At 37.4% G+C, this 14167-nt stretch overlaps 2 protein-coding genes across 4 annotated transcripts; both read right to left on the bottom strand.

The window, feature by feature from the left end:
- Positions 1-1112: 1112 nt before the first annotated feature.
- On the bottom strand, positions 1113-5302 carry tlr4ba (toll-like receptor 4b, duplicate a; the record flags this gene model as incomplete). 2 transcript variants are annotated; one of them, XM_084094065.1, is made up of 3 exons in its annotated part: positions 1113-3333; positions 3418-3584; positions 5272-5302. In XM_084094065.1, 2 exons carry the CDS (start codon positions 3555-3557, stop codon positions 1113-1115), a joined length of 2361 nt encoding a protein of 786 aa, XP_083950191.1. The 2 variants fall into 2 exon arrangements, with proteins under 2 accessions (XP_083950191.1, XP_083950190.1); XM_084094064.1 differs by lacking the exon at positions 5272-5302 and adding an exon at positions 3662-3730.
- A 2604-nt stretch (positions 5303-7906) lies between these two features.
- Positions 7907-13364, bottom strand: LOC311069597 (uncharacterized protein). Of its 2 annotated transcripts, none has more exons than XM_084092859.1 (2): positions 13187-13364; positions 7907-11373 (listed from the first exon to the last, which is right to left on the bottom strand). In XM_084092859.1, the coding sequence occupies exon 2, from the start codon at positions 11223-11225 to the stop codon at positions 9651-9653; it is 1575 nt and encodes a 524-aa protein (XP_083948985.1). In that variant the 5' UTR covers positions 11226-11373; positions 13187-13364; the 3' UTR covers positions 7907-9650. The 2 variants fall into 2 exon arrangements, with proteins under 2 accessions (XP_083948985.1, XP_083948984.1); XM_084092858.1 differs by having other exon boundaries at positions 7907-11370; positions 13187-13331.
- Positions 13365-14167: the final 803 nt, after the last annotated feature.

Raw genomic sequence — 14167 nt, 5'->3', positions numbered from 1 at the left:
CATAACTAAAGTTAAAAAGTGAAATCATAATCAAACACCCCTTTAATAAAACAATAGGCAAGACGTGCCCGGATGACCTACTACTTCCGGTGAGATTAAGAAGTGTGCATCCACTGGACATTTACTATCCCATGAGGCAACTGGAGAGGATGTGAATAGCAGTGAAGTGATGCAACTGATGCTGTTGGTCACATGACAGTGACAATATGGCAGATGTAGTAAGTCTGGATTGCATTCATACACACATTCATACTATATATTATAGAATACTTATTTAACGGTTGCGAAGCAAGTTTCAAATTAAATGTAATACCTACTAGTAAAAGTATGCAATTTCAGACACAGAGATAGTGTGACCACGACTTTAATCGGATGATAAGTGATTATTCAGGAATATTTTACTGCAAATTACCAATCATAATCAAGCATTCAAGAGAGCCGTGTTATAAATGAAAAAACTCACAGTGCAGAACTGTTTCAGACATTTAGCACCTGGTTAATATTTACATTGCTTGTGGTTATGAGTAACAAGACTTTTTAGTGTGCTCGCAAAATAATTAAGATTTAGGGAGATATTTTTCTTTGATGCAATGATTGCAATTAAATATTCTGTGCAAAATCTATGGAAAACTTTCAAAAAAGAAGAAAAGTGACAAAGAACAAACTACGTAGTCAGGATGGAGGAAATTCAGCTATCATAGTATCATCATACACTAAACCATGTATTTTTCTATTAACAAATACACATATCACTGGGAATGGAGCTTGAATCTGTTTCACTGTAAAGCACATAGCATTTGAAAAATATGTATACACTCTATTGTTGTAGTTTTTCATGTTTGTTCCAAAAGGGAAGTTGTTCATTTCTGAAGCCCATTGTTTGCAGTATTTACAATGAATAATAACATATTTGCCAAAAATGGTTGAATACATGATAAAATGCAACCATACTTATTTAAATACATGGCTAAAAAATGAAGCACCAGTTTATTTAATAAAAATAAATGATTAGAAGCTGTTACTAAAGCTTCTATAAAATGTATCATGACTAGAAAGCTGTACTGACAAACTATCCAAGGGATACATAGGAATGATCAATTTTCGAAACAATATTATTGTTTACTGGCAATAACAGCTCTCCTGAGCCGTATCCAGAATCTCATGTTACTCAAAGGGTCCCTGCTCCACTTCAAGTATGTGTTCTTTTTCAGATGCTTATGAAGACCAAACACTTTCTTAGTCTTCGTCTCTTCCACATCTTCCAGAATGACGATGATGATGTTGGCATTGCGTTCCATCATAAACCGGGACTGAGCTAATTCAAACTCAAAGCGACACCAGGCGCTATCAATGAAGTGTTGAGACACAACCACAATGACTTTACGACTGCCCATTATTCCTTCATCAATAATGTTGGACGTGATAGACTTCCCTGCTTGAAAGTCCCGCATGTGAAGGCAAAGATGAATAGGTGGAACACCGTTCTCCAGATTCTCCATCAGTTCATTCATGACCCAGACTTCATCATACCTGGAGAAAATCACAAATGCATCATAGGAACATTCTTCTTGTCCAGGTGATCTGTAGCCTCTCAGTAGAATACAGCAATACTGAAGATAAAACTGGAACCTATAAGCCAAGACTGATAACACAATTACTAATAAAACAAAACATAATGATAGAACAATTGTGAGTCTTTTCTTGTGCACACAGCTGTCAATGTCAAAGTCCACTGCTCTAAAATCTGAGTTTGGTGACAAGGTTTTGCAGAAAATATTTTCTGATTGCTTCAAAACTTTCTGATTTTGGATGATCCACAATATAAAATCAGTCTTGGAGCAGGAACAATCAATGGGGTTGGAGGACAAATCAAACTCTGAAAGGTTTGCAGGCAACTTTTGGAGAACATGAAGTGGGATGCTAGTAATGCTGTTTTTATCAACATAAAATGATGTTAATTGTTTCAGGCTTGGGTGGATAAGAAAATCTATAGTCATTAAATTGTTTCCTCTCAGATTCAAAAGTCGAAGTCTTTTAAGATTTTTAAAAGAGCTTGGGTGTAACTCTACCATACGACAGTATGACATGTCAAGGTGCTCTAGAACTGTGAGATTATTAAATAAATATCTTGTTATATCACCCTGAAAATTACTTCCTGCCATCTTGAGAACATTAAGACTGCTCAGCCCATGAAAGCAATATATGTAACCAAAAGTGATACTTGAAAAAGAAACATCTAGATACCTCAAATACTTCAAGTTAGAAAGTGAAAGGTATCCCATACCTACAACCCTTGTATGATGGAAATCTAGAATCTCAAGGGAATCAAGTCTATCAAATGCTCCTACATCAAGATCAATTTCTGCATTTAGACTCAAATTCAAATACCTGATTTGAGGGGTGCCAGATAAAAGTGTTGTGCAGCATCGTTTTAATGTAATTCGGTTATCACTTAGATCCATATATTGAAGCTTAGGCATGTCTATAAAGGTTACAGCACGAATAAGATCATTGTTGTGTGTAATTACTAGTTTTTCTAAAGTATGGAGATGTGAAAGTTGTTTACCTGGCAAAGAATCTAAGAGATTGGAAATCAAGTAAAGCTCCTTGATTTCATGAAAAAATACATTCTCCATTTCACCAATTATACCATCCTTCACAACCACATTTGTGGCATTTATCATACAGCGAAAGACAGAAAATGGTTCACTAGGCCTTTCATTAACATAATAATATATTTCCTGGAAAAAGATAGAGCAAAGGCCATCTAAAACATCAGCATCTGAGAACTGAAATTTGAAATCTCCCCTGTACTTTCCAAATAACAATCTTTTGACATTAAGACCATATAGAGCTTTTAGACCATCTTTCTGAGTAGCAAAAGAAACAAAGGCAGATCGAATATCCAGCTCTCTGAGATAAACATCTTTGAAAGCTCCTGGTTCAATGTGTAATAATGGATTCCTAGAGAGAATCAAAGTCATGTTTCTGCCAATCTTTTGCAACACAACAGTGTGATCAGTTTTGATGATGGATATATTATTGGCACGTAGATCAAGTAAACTGAAATCTTTAAAGGTGCTCATGAATGGAGGGAGAGACACGGACTGGATGTTATTTGTTCCAACTCTAAGTTCCTGTAGCTTAGTAAGGTTATTCATTTGAAGCTGTAAGGATGCGAGACCAACATCCACAAGAACTAGTCTCTGTAGTTTATGTAAAGAATTCAAGCATCCAGGTCCAAAATATGTAATAGGGTTTCCAGTGAGAATCAATGTAGTCAAATTCTTCACATTGTAGAAAGTATCATTTTCAATGTGCTTGATGTGGCATCTGAAAGTAAAAGCATACATTCAATATTTATAGATCAACACATCATACAACAGCTGATTTTTAGATGGTAATAACATTCCTTACCTTGACAGATCAAGAACTTGCAGAAAAGACAAAACGGGGAATACAGTCTTCTGTAAGTGTTTCAAAACATTAAAACTGAAATCCAGAGTTTGAACTGATGACGGAATACTGGGTGGAATGTAGCTGAGGTTTCTTCCCATGCATGAGTAGTGCAGATTCTCAGTAATCTACGGCAAAATAATAATAATAATTATCAACAGTAATAAAACCAGTAATGAAACAGATTTAAATTCAGAAAACTTACCTCAGTGCATGATTCTCCAGCACTTATGGAAAAACAAATCATGAAAGCACTTATAGTGAAGAAACTCATCTTGAGTGATCTCAACCAGTCATAAAAATGTGAGTCAGCCTTAGTAAAGATCTTTGAATATGAGGAACAAATGCCATGGTTTTCAACAAAGGGGAACTATTGGCAAAAGGATGCCATAGAGAAGTAGGTTCGGGCTTAATTAGGTAAATCTTGAATGAAGAAGTACCTTTCTGAATAGATTAATTGTAATAGCCTATATTGAACTGCCTCTACAATTATGTAAAATGAATAAGGATGATTTTATGTGTCCATTTATTTGTATAGGCAACACTTTTATTCAAAGCACTCTGGATCATCTGAACCTGAAAATCAAGCAGTAGAGATTGCATTGCATTGCAGAAGAAAAAGTTCTGAGTTAAAATGTGGCAGGACTAGAGCTGTGCAGCATGATCAGGTAAGGCCTGATTTTCCTGATGTTATAAAGCATGAATCTGCATGAACAGGCAGTTGTTGAGATTCTGCAAAGTTGAACTGGTTGTTGAATACAAAGTACTATTTTTAAATTACATTTTACAAGTTAAATATTCAGTTATTAGCTATATCTTTTCATACAATCATTGCATAACAGGAAAATTCTTTTGCTAAATCTTGATTAGGCTATTTTGCATGCTGGAAATAAGTTTAATTGGGGCATGTGCACTAAAGCAATTAAACTACTATCAGCTGCTAAATGCATGACTATCTATGACTAAACAATCCTGCACTATGAGTTTTTACATTTATTTATTCTTTCCAAAGGCCAGCATTTTTTTATTATTATTATTGCTACAATGGGAGTGCCTTGTAGGCTAATAAAACCAAATTTAATTTTTCTGGTCTGCTTTTTACCCAGCCATTCAATCACAGTGGAGGAGGGGCGGGACAACTAACACATTACATGTAGGCTACGACGAATTTATTTGAGCAAGAAGTTAATATTGCTGGTCTCGGAGTATCTGTAGCCTACCAGATGACATCCCCAGACTACCACAATATTAATATGAAAAAAATATGCTTGAAGGAACATTTCGTTCACCTTTGGTCTACCAGGTAAGCAGCATGGCAACCAAAGCCATATCAAGCGTGCCCAGCTAGATGTTTTCAGAAGAGCTCCTGCCATTTTCAGCAGTGTAAAAACCTGTTTGGTGGACACACAGACTAAAACAAGCCAACTCAGCCAGGAGTCTTGGGGCAATATTAACATAGATATAAAGGCTAGATGTCTCGTGCGCGCTGCTGGCCAATGGAGGTCGACGTCCGCACGTGGCGGCCATCTTGCCACAGTGTGCTCGCTCACTCGTTTAATGGTGCATGTACTTTTAAATAACCATAACTTGCTCAATTTTCTACCAATTTTCAAACGGTTTGGTTTGTTATAAACGTCAGAGATGTAGTTATGACACTGCATACATACACTGCATACATATGAATAATTATAACATACATGTTTAAGCATTCGGGATTATAGCCACGTTAATAACGTTTGTAAGAAACCAAACCGTTTGTAAATCCGTCAAGATTTCAGCGAGATAAGAGGATTTGTGTGCGTGCTGATCACTCACCTTAATTCACAGCTTCTCTGTGACAAGATGGCCGAACGGTGATGCCGGAAGTGACTGCGCCATAAGACATCTAGCGTTTATATATGATATCTATGAATATTAAGGCCATGAACACACCGAGTCGACGTCAAAGAATTTGTGTGTTGTTGCCTAGTTACTAAAAACCAACCAATTGCCGTGTGTGATGAACGACCAAAACGCATAAAACGTTTTCAGTTTTAAGCTGAAAATCGTGTCGGGTAAACATTGGGGCCCTAACTTATATTCAGCAGTTTATACGACAAAGAATAATAGTAAGATTAAAAACGAAGCTAAACTGAGTTACAATCACAAACCACTCAGCAGAAGCAGACAGGAAACGGAACTTCCCATTGTATTCACGGCTGCACGTAACGTTAATCATTTATTCATTAGTTGCAGCCACTTGTGTTTAGAGTCTTGCCACTGCATTTAGACGTTTTTGACCAGCAGATGTCCTCACATTTACTATTACCATTTCATGACTGTTTTAAAACGTTGACTGCATAACTCCAATATCGTCCATGAAAAATGACTTGTGTTCTGGGTCTCAGAGGTCCACAGGTAGGCTACATAAATAAATACTAAAGCAAAGCCTGTGATTTTCTTTTTTTTTTTTTACATGCCAAGACTTTCTGATTGGTTGGATCTGAAACTGCAGAAGTAGCCTGCACTGCTACTCTAACACTTGTTTCATGATAGAACAGCAGTTAAAGATTCATTATTACAAAATGACTAATGGATTTTCTTTAGGTCAGAGAAACAGATTAAAATAGTTTGAATGGAAAGTTTATTGTGACTGAGGAGCCTGACTTCCGTTTTAAAGCATTTTACTGACAGAATTCTACAACAACAAAAAAAGAAAGATTTATGGGAAATTTGAAAATCACCTAACATACTCAGGACTGAAGGTGGATTTTACTGTTCACCGACCATTAATTCATTCAGTTAGAGTGGTAAGATATAGGCTAAGATAGGCTACAGTAAACATTTAACAACTGTTTTACAATAGAAATGTTAAACGACCGACGGTATCCGAGTAATACAAACTAATCATTGCTTTAAGGACACGAGACCAAGATCCACAAGAACTAATCTTTGTAGTTTATATAGAGAATTCAAGCATCTAGGTCCAAAATATGTAATAGGGTTTCCAGTGAGAATCAATTTAGTTACATTGTATTAAGTATAATTTTCCTTTAAGTGTTTCAAAACATTAAAACTGAAATCCAGAGTTTGAACTGATGGAGGAATACTGGGTGGTATGTAGCTGAGGTTACTTCCCATGAATTAGTGCAGATTTTCAGTAATGTAATGTTAAAATAAATAATAACAGCAATACAAAAAAAAAAACAAAAAAAAAAAACAGATTCACATTCAGAAAACTTACCTCAGTGCATGATTCTCCAGCACCTATGTGAAAAAATTAATAATAATGAAAGCACTTGTAGTGAAGAAACTCATCTCGAGATTTTCTCCACCTGTCATACAAAAAAAATATATAAAAATAATTCTGAACCAGTCTCGTTTGAGTTCATCTCATATGACAAACAAATGCAATAGGTTTAACATTGAGGGATTTGGGCAAAAAATACAACATCAAGAGAAGTAGGCATGCTATTCTGGTAAAAAGTAATTTCCAGAATAACCCAAATGAATTAAAAAAATGAACTTTTTAAAAATAATTGAAGAAAAAAAAAAAAAAACATTTTGTAAAGAAAATTACCTCTGAGATAAATATATAAACCATGAATTATTAATACTGACATGCTGTATATTGTTTGATCTCAAGTAACAATTCCAAACTATCACCAACATAGGAAAAACATGTGACTGACTGCTCAGTTGAAAAACTAAAGGCCCTAATCTGAAATTCAGATTCACAATAGCTGTAGAGTAACAGTGTCGATGGTGTGAATTAGTAATACTTTAAAGGTACACTACGTAACTTTTGGCACTCTAGCAGTTAATTAACAAAACTGCATGCGTCTTGGGATATAAAATTGAAGCCAGAGCTGCTTCTGTTTATGTATATGATGAGTCACGCGCGTACTAGGCTACTCCGCAGAGGTTGTTCTCATCCCGCCCGGTCTAAAATAGGCAGAATATGTACACTTATTATAGGCATACCGTGGATTCACAATATACTCACTCATTATATATGTTACCGGCAAAAGTTACATAGTGTATCTTTGAGTATTAAGAACATACCTACATGTGTAATCTTGTAATTAATCACTGAACAATGAATACTATCAACCAGATGATGGCCCTGGACACAAATCTAACAAGGTCAAATATAGAATTATTGGCAACTTCAGTCAGAAACTTAAGTACCTCACCAATAATGAGTCTCTTAATCTGATTTTATCTTCACATCAAAAAATAAATAACAAAAATAAATAATTAAAGGTACAATTCCTTATTGAGGGTGTTGAGGTTTTAGCTATTTCATTCCCTTTTATTGGATTTTTTATTTTATCCCCTCATCAATATTGTATCATCCTTAATGACATGATAAATCTCCTTTTAACAATGTTAAATTCACTAAAGACACTACATACAGTAGACCTTGATGGATACAAGAAGGTACTATAAAAAAAACTGTATGAACCTGTTGATAGTCAACAACCTTTATTTATCCATATATGTGAGCCACTCAAAGATGGGGGAAATAGACAGATGGGACAAGAAAAGACCATTATAGAGGGCAATCAACATATGGATCAATGGCATTGTAACTTTCTTTAACCTCTAATCTATAAGAGGCTTGTTGACAGTAAATTAAAAGACATAAGTAACAGCGTAAACACTCATGTACAGAGAAGCAAAAAAAATCAAAAAAAAAAAAAAAAAAAAAAAAATCAAATTAAAACATTGATTAGTATGTAAAGAAACAAAAAGGGAGCGGGAGCCAAAACCTTATTTTTTTTTTCTATTATAGCTCAGCATACATTTCTACACGGCATGCAATAAGGCACCTAACTAACACAATGAATAAACCTATGCTACGTGATGAAGCAGATTTGTTATCCAATGGAAAAGAATGAGAATAGTTCTGATACAATGTTCACTCCCATAAAAACAATATTCCTTTCATTTCCCTCTCAATTACCCAAACCTTATTAAAAAAATACATCCATTTGTAAAAGATTTTCTCCATACACAGAACTGTAAATAGAAAGCACAAACCAATGGATTAAGGTGAGAAAATAAATCAAACTATTAAAAAAAAAAAAGCAAGCTATATTTTGTATTTGCATAAAGTATACACAATCTATTATTATTATTATTATTATTAATAAATGTTGATACTCTATACACTGCTGGCTGAGAAAATCTTAAATGCAGTCAGCCACTGGTAGCAGGGAGAAGCACTAAAGATATTTAGGGGAACACTTAGGCTGTACCAAGTTTGCCTTGTATAACAAAATCAGCTATATAATTCAGTTGTCCATTGAAAACTGGCACCATGAAAAGTTAACCAAATTTCCCAACAGAAAAATGTACATATTACCTGATTTTATCGTGTTGACCCTTTATGAACAAGATCTATTTTTCTTGATGTAGAAGATTTGATTTCTTGCTCCTCACCTTTGTGCATGAGCGAACTTCAGGGAGTTATGCCGTTTTAGGTTACAGACTCCGTTGGTTTGCATCGTAAGGGGTTTAATTATTAATACAGCCTTTATATTTTACAGGACAGCTTGTTCAAAACTAGCGACATCCCCTGAAAGCACCATCCCACTTCACTGACAAGAGATGGATAAGACTAACTGGATCATACATCAAAAAATGCTCCATTTTCAGAAAATTACAGCACTACTTACCTATACATATCTATATAAAAGAAAATCAACATATATTTACACATGATATCAGTTTCTCAACCCATTAATGATGCAGAGATGGTTAAAAGATACAGACTAGGGGAGTGAATCGTTGCATCTAGTCTATTTGCTTAATTGTCTGCCACTCAACCGACTTGACCTAATACTCAATTTCAAGATTGTGCCAGGCTTCGATAAACTTCCAAAACCAGCTTGAAGCACAAGTCAGTGATGATGGAATCTCAATATGTTTTGTCTATGGTTTTAATCAAACACCAAGCTCCAGAATTACATTTGAATCTAGTCATGTGCACATTACACAGGGGATTTCAGTGTCAATCATACCAAATTCTAATTTATTCCTCTTTAAAAAGTCAAAGGACTTGATTTTAGAACAAGTTCCCTTAGAGCAGGTCCACACCGACTTTCTGGATTTTCTTGCATCTTTAGCCAAACCCTTTAACATTACAAGCTGGCCTGAATCATTGGATGAATGGTAGCACACCACTTGTGGTGGAAAGGGAAACAAGCTTATTGATCAATGTGAATTCTGTGATGCCTAGACAGAGAGGACGAATGATTGAAACCCTTTCCACACTGAGCGCACCTATATGGTTTCTCACTCTGAAGGATTCTCTGTTTCAAGATGGTAGTGTGAGGGAATCCCTTTCCTGTGGCAATAGCACTGTAAGTCGACTTATCCTCCAAATGAACCCGCTGGTGCCTTGCGAGAGATGAGGGATGATTGAACCTCTTCCCACATTGAGCACAGGTGTAGGACTTTCCATCAGAATGAGTTCTCTGATGCCTGGATAGTGATGATGAGTGATTGAAGCTCTTCTCACAATGGTTGCAGCTGTATGGCTTTTCACCTGTATGCATTCCCCTCTTCATCGAAGTATCGAAGGGGAAATCCTTATCGCCCTGGGCATACATTTTGGCCTCCAAGTGGACCTTGTGGTGCCGTGACAATGAAGAGGAATGGTTGAAACCCTTGTCGCACTGAGAACACCGGTAGGGCTTTCCACCCTGATGGACCAGCTGATGCTTCTTGAGGTGACGTTTCCTGACAAAGCTCTTTCGACACTGGGTGCACTTGTAGGGCTTCTCTCCTGAGTGGATTCTCTGATGCTCTCTCAACGTGGCCGCGGCGGCAAAACACTTTCCACACTGGGTGCATCTGTGCGGCTTTTCACCAGCATGAGTCTTCTGGTGCTGCTTAAGATTGGAAGCCGTCGTAAAGCCTTTCCCGCACTGAAGACATGTAAATGGCTTGTCGTGGGCATGCAGCTCTTGATGTTTTTTGAGATGGCGTCTGCGCACAAAGCTTTTTCGGCATTGGGTGCATTTGTAGGGTTTGTCATCTGAATGCATTTTCATGTGCTCCCGGAGAGTGATGGCAGCAGCGAAGCTTTTACCACACTCCGAACATCTGTGCGGCTTTTCAGGAGAGTGCATCATCTGGTGCGGTTTCAAGTTGAATGCATCAATGACTCCTTTACCAACCATCTCAAGACCAGTGGTGTAACTTTTCTCTTTCATGTGAATCCTCATGTGGCTTCTTAGGCTGGCTTCAATAGCAAAGCTCTCACCACAGTGGACGCAAATGTAGGGATGAGTGGCTTTGTGGATTTCAAAGTGTTCGTGCAGATCAGACATGCAGTCAAAAATCTCACCACACTCACTGCATTGCAGGCCATGGGCTTCGTGGATGATAACGCCATTCTCGGACTCCACCGTAAGCTCCCCTCCATGGTCCGACTCCACCTTTACAATATGTTCTCCACCACCCATCTCTGTCTTTAACAGCACCTCACCGAGCAAATGCTCGTTGCCTTTTATTTCTGCACTGCTGAAATACTGATGATGATCGTGGTGTATTTCAGATTTAATATAGTCATGGTCCGTCTCTGTTACCACATCCACGCAGGTCACTGCCCCTAAATCACCATGAATGGCCTCCAGGTCAAGTCTTTTGTCCTCCTGAGTCATAATCTCAGTCTCCGCTCCATAATGCAAGTCATCAACTTGAGTATGGGCTATGACACACTCAGATCCCAATGTATCGAGACCTGGTGTGTCACAGTCAGTCTCTGACTCGGCCATCAGGACGCACTCCAGCCTGACGACTTCCGTCTTCCCGGTTAAGTAAAACTTAGCGTTGCTCTACGAGCACCGCTTTCTTGCAAAGAAACTTGGAAGGGTTGCCTGCCGCAGGCTCAGTCAGTTCTTGAGTCAGGAGCAGTCCTGCCTGCTGGAAGAAGAAACACCTTTAAACACTGATAATGACCTGCATAATGATAAAGAAACATTTCTGATGAAAACATTTAGGCTAACTTTCAGTTTGATCTTGCTACTTGAGAAACATTAAAAGTAAAAAATAAGGTATGCAATACATACAGAGACTAAAGTAGTTAACTTTCAGCTTGATCTTACTAGAGAAACATTAAAAGTAAAAATAAGGTATGCAATAGATACAGAGACTAAAGTAGTGATCTCACTAATTATCTTAAAAGTAATTAATCAAGAAACGAATTTATGCTATTTAATGTGACAAAGATACCAACAGCTTCAACTAAATGGGGAATAGGCTAGATTAAATGTCTAGCCGTAAACTTGAAAAAACTCAAGAGACAACAGAATAAAATGATGCATAAACAAATCCAAAAATCAACATCATTCTAATGCAGAAAGTGTTGCATAGGTGAAGAGAACTATGAACTGAGTTATATACATAATTTACAACAACAACAAAAAAAACTTAAAAAAAATTTAAACATGAGCCTAATCTAGAAACAACCGTACAACTATTTAGCAGCAATATCTGGAGCTACAAATTGGCTAAAGTTAGCCTATGGGTAGTTTATATTAGGCTAACTTGACAGGCTAAGTATTCAGGAATCTAACGTTACAGTTCAGACATTTCATTTTCTCAAATGAGGCGCACTGACTCACAGCTAACTCCTTTAAACGTGCCTCATATACAAAACAAACTAATTCCCCATGTTTACAATTTTCACATACTGCTGGTTTGTCACTGTTGGCTAGGTTAGCTGGCTAAATAGCTGCTAGGTAGCTTCCTTGAGCATGCATTATCAGCTAACTAGCTGGCTAACTAGCACTATAGCGGTATCATAAAATGATACAGGATCGAAAAGCTGACAGACTGCCTTAAATTACGGGACTTAACTTGTAATTTTTTAGTCATACATACACTTTTTAGTGCCGTACAGTCACGTAGAGACTTGCGCTACAGCTACTAGAAAATACAACGAGTTTAACGGTGGGCATCTTGTCCGCCGGAGGTTGGAACAGCTAACTAGCTGTAAAATGGCCGCCGCGACTAGCTTCCGCCCCTCACGCAGATACAATACGCAACGTGAGGAAACGCAAATAAACCAGGTCATAATAATAGGTTAGTTTGATTGCTCACTGCCAAGCTGTGCTGTCATTGCTCTAAAAAGAAAGATTATCATGACATAAGGCAAACTGCTCGAGTTAATGGCTAATCACAGATGTACGCTATTCGCGAAAGCCCGGGAAGGCGCCCCCCTTCTTACATAACGCGTTTTTGTTTTGTGGCGTCGAATTAAAAGCAAAATAAGTATGTGCTCAATGTCTTTTGTGGCTATGTGCTATTCTTGAAATCATCCAAATGAATTGACACGAGCACCGCGTTGCTATAAGCGGTGCTTATCATGCTATAGTCCTAGCCCATTTTTAGCTGTGTGAAACAAACATGGCCTGTCGTCCTGCTAAGCTGCCTCGCTAGCGGAACACTAGCTGCCTCCGCCGCCATTGCTACAGAACATATCCGAACTTCGTGACGTCCACAATTCATCGGTAAAACTGATCGGACGCCACTTATCGCAGTGTGCTAAAAAAAATTGGTCAAGCAGCATATGCTACAACGTATGGTGTAACGTTTATTAAATCACAACATTGTATCAAATATAGCACGCTAGTTAGCCAGCTAAGTTAACTTGCAACGGTATGCAAAACCTTGACGCACATAAACATTAAACGGTCATTTATAAACGTATTTTTTTTACAAAAATATGCCCGACCTCTTTGCCCGTCAATGGCCTTTTTGCGAGATGCGCTGCTGGTAGTCGCGGCGTAGTCAACGGCCTGAAGATCTTCGTTTTGTTGCGTCTGTACTGCCTGGTTGCGGTTTGCACTCTGTCACTCTTTCTCTCTCCCTCCCTCCGTACGTACGTAGCGGGATGGCGCCGCGGATCATCTGGCGCCAACTATGTTGGAGCGCATGAGCAAAAAAAACAAAGCAGCGAAGAAACAAGCGCTCGACCACCCCCTATAGTCATGGCGGAAGGCTCCTTCGCCTTCAGTCCCAAACAAATTTAAAAAAGAAAAATAAGTCAACACTTTACAATAAGGTTCAGTTTGTTGCATTAGTATCATGGACTTACAATGAAAACTTCTGCCATATAATGTTTAAATGTGAATAAAAGCCTAAATTCAATGTGGTCAATCTGTCAGAAATTTTGGACTAAACCGCTCAATTCAGCTCATCTGCCCGGTTGTAAAACCACTATTAAATGTGACCCTGGACCACAAAACCAGTCACATGGGTACATTTTTTGAAATTGAGATTTATAAATCACCTGAAAGCTGAATAAATAAGCTTTCCATTGATGTATGGTTTGTTAGGATATGATATTTGGCCGAGATACAACCATTTGAAAATATGGAATCTAAAGGGTGCAAAAAAAAAAAAAAAAAAATCGAAACATTGAGAAAATCGCCTTTAAAGTTGTCCATTTATGTTCGCGATTGTGCTGCATTCACTCACAAAAATAAATGTTTTATATATTTACGGTTGGAAATTTACAAAATATCTTCATGGAACATGATCTTTACTTAATATCCTAATGATTTTTGGCATAAAAGAAAAATAATAATTTCGAAATAATTTTCGATAATTTTGACCCATACAATGTGTTGTTGGCTATTGCCACAAATATACCCGTGCTACTTGACTGGTTAAATGAGGTTAAAACATGGGTAGCACATCTTGTCATGTGGGA

The sequence above is a fragment of the Abramis brama genome (genome assembly GCF_963993115.1).
Source record: "Abramis brama genome assembly, chromosome: 19".
NCBI lineage: Eukaryota > Metazoa > Chordata > Actinopteri > Cypriniformes > Leuciscidae > Abramis > Abramis brama.
The sequence above is the reverse complement of the archived record's forward strand: the minus strand, read 5'-3'. Positions and strand labels throughout refer to the sequence as shown.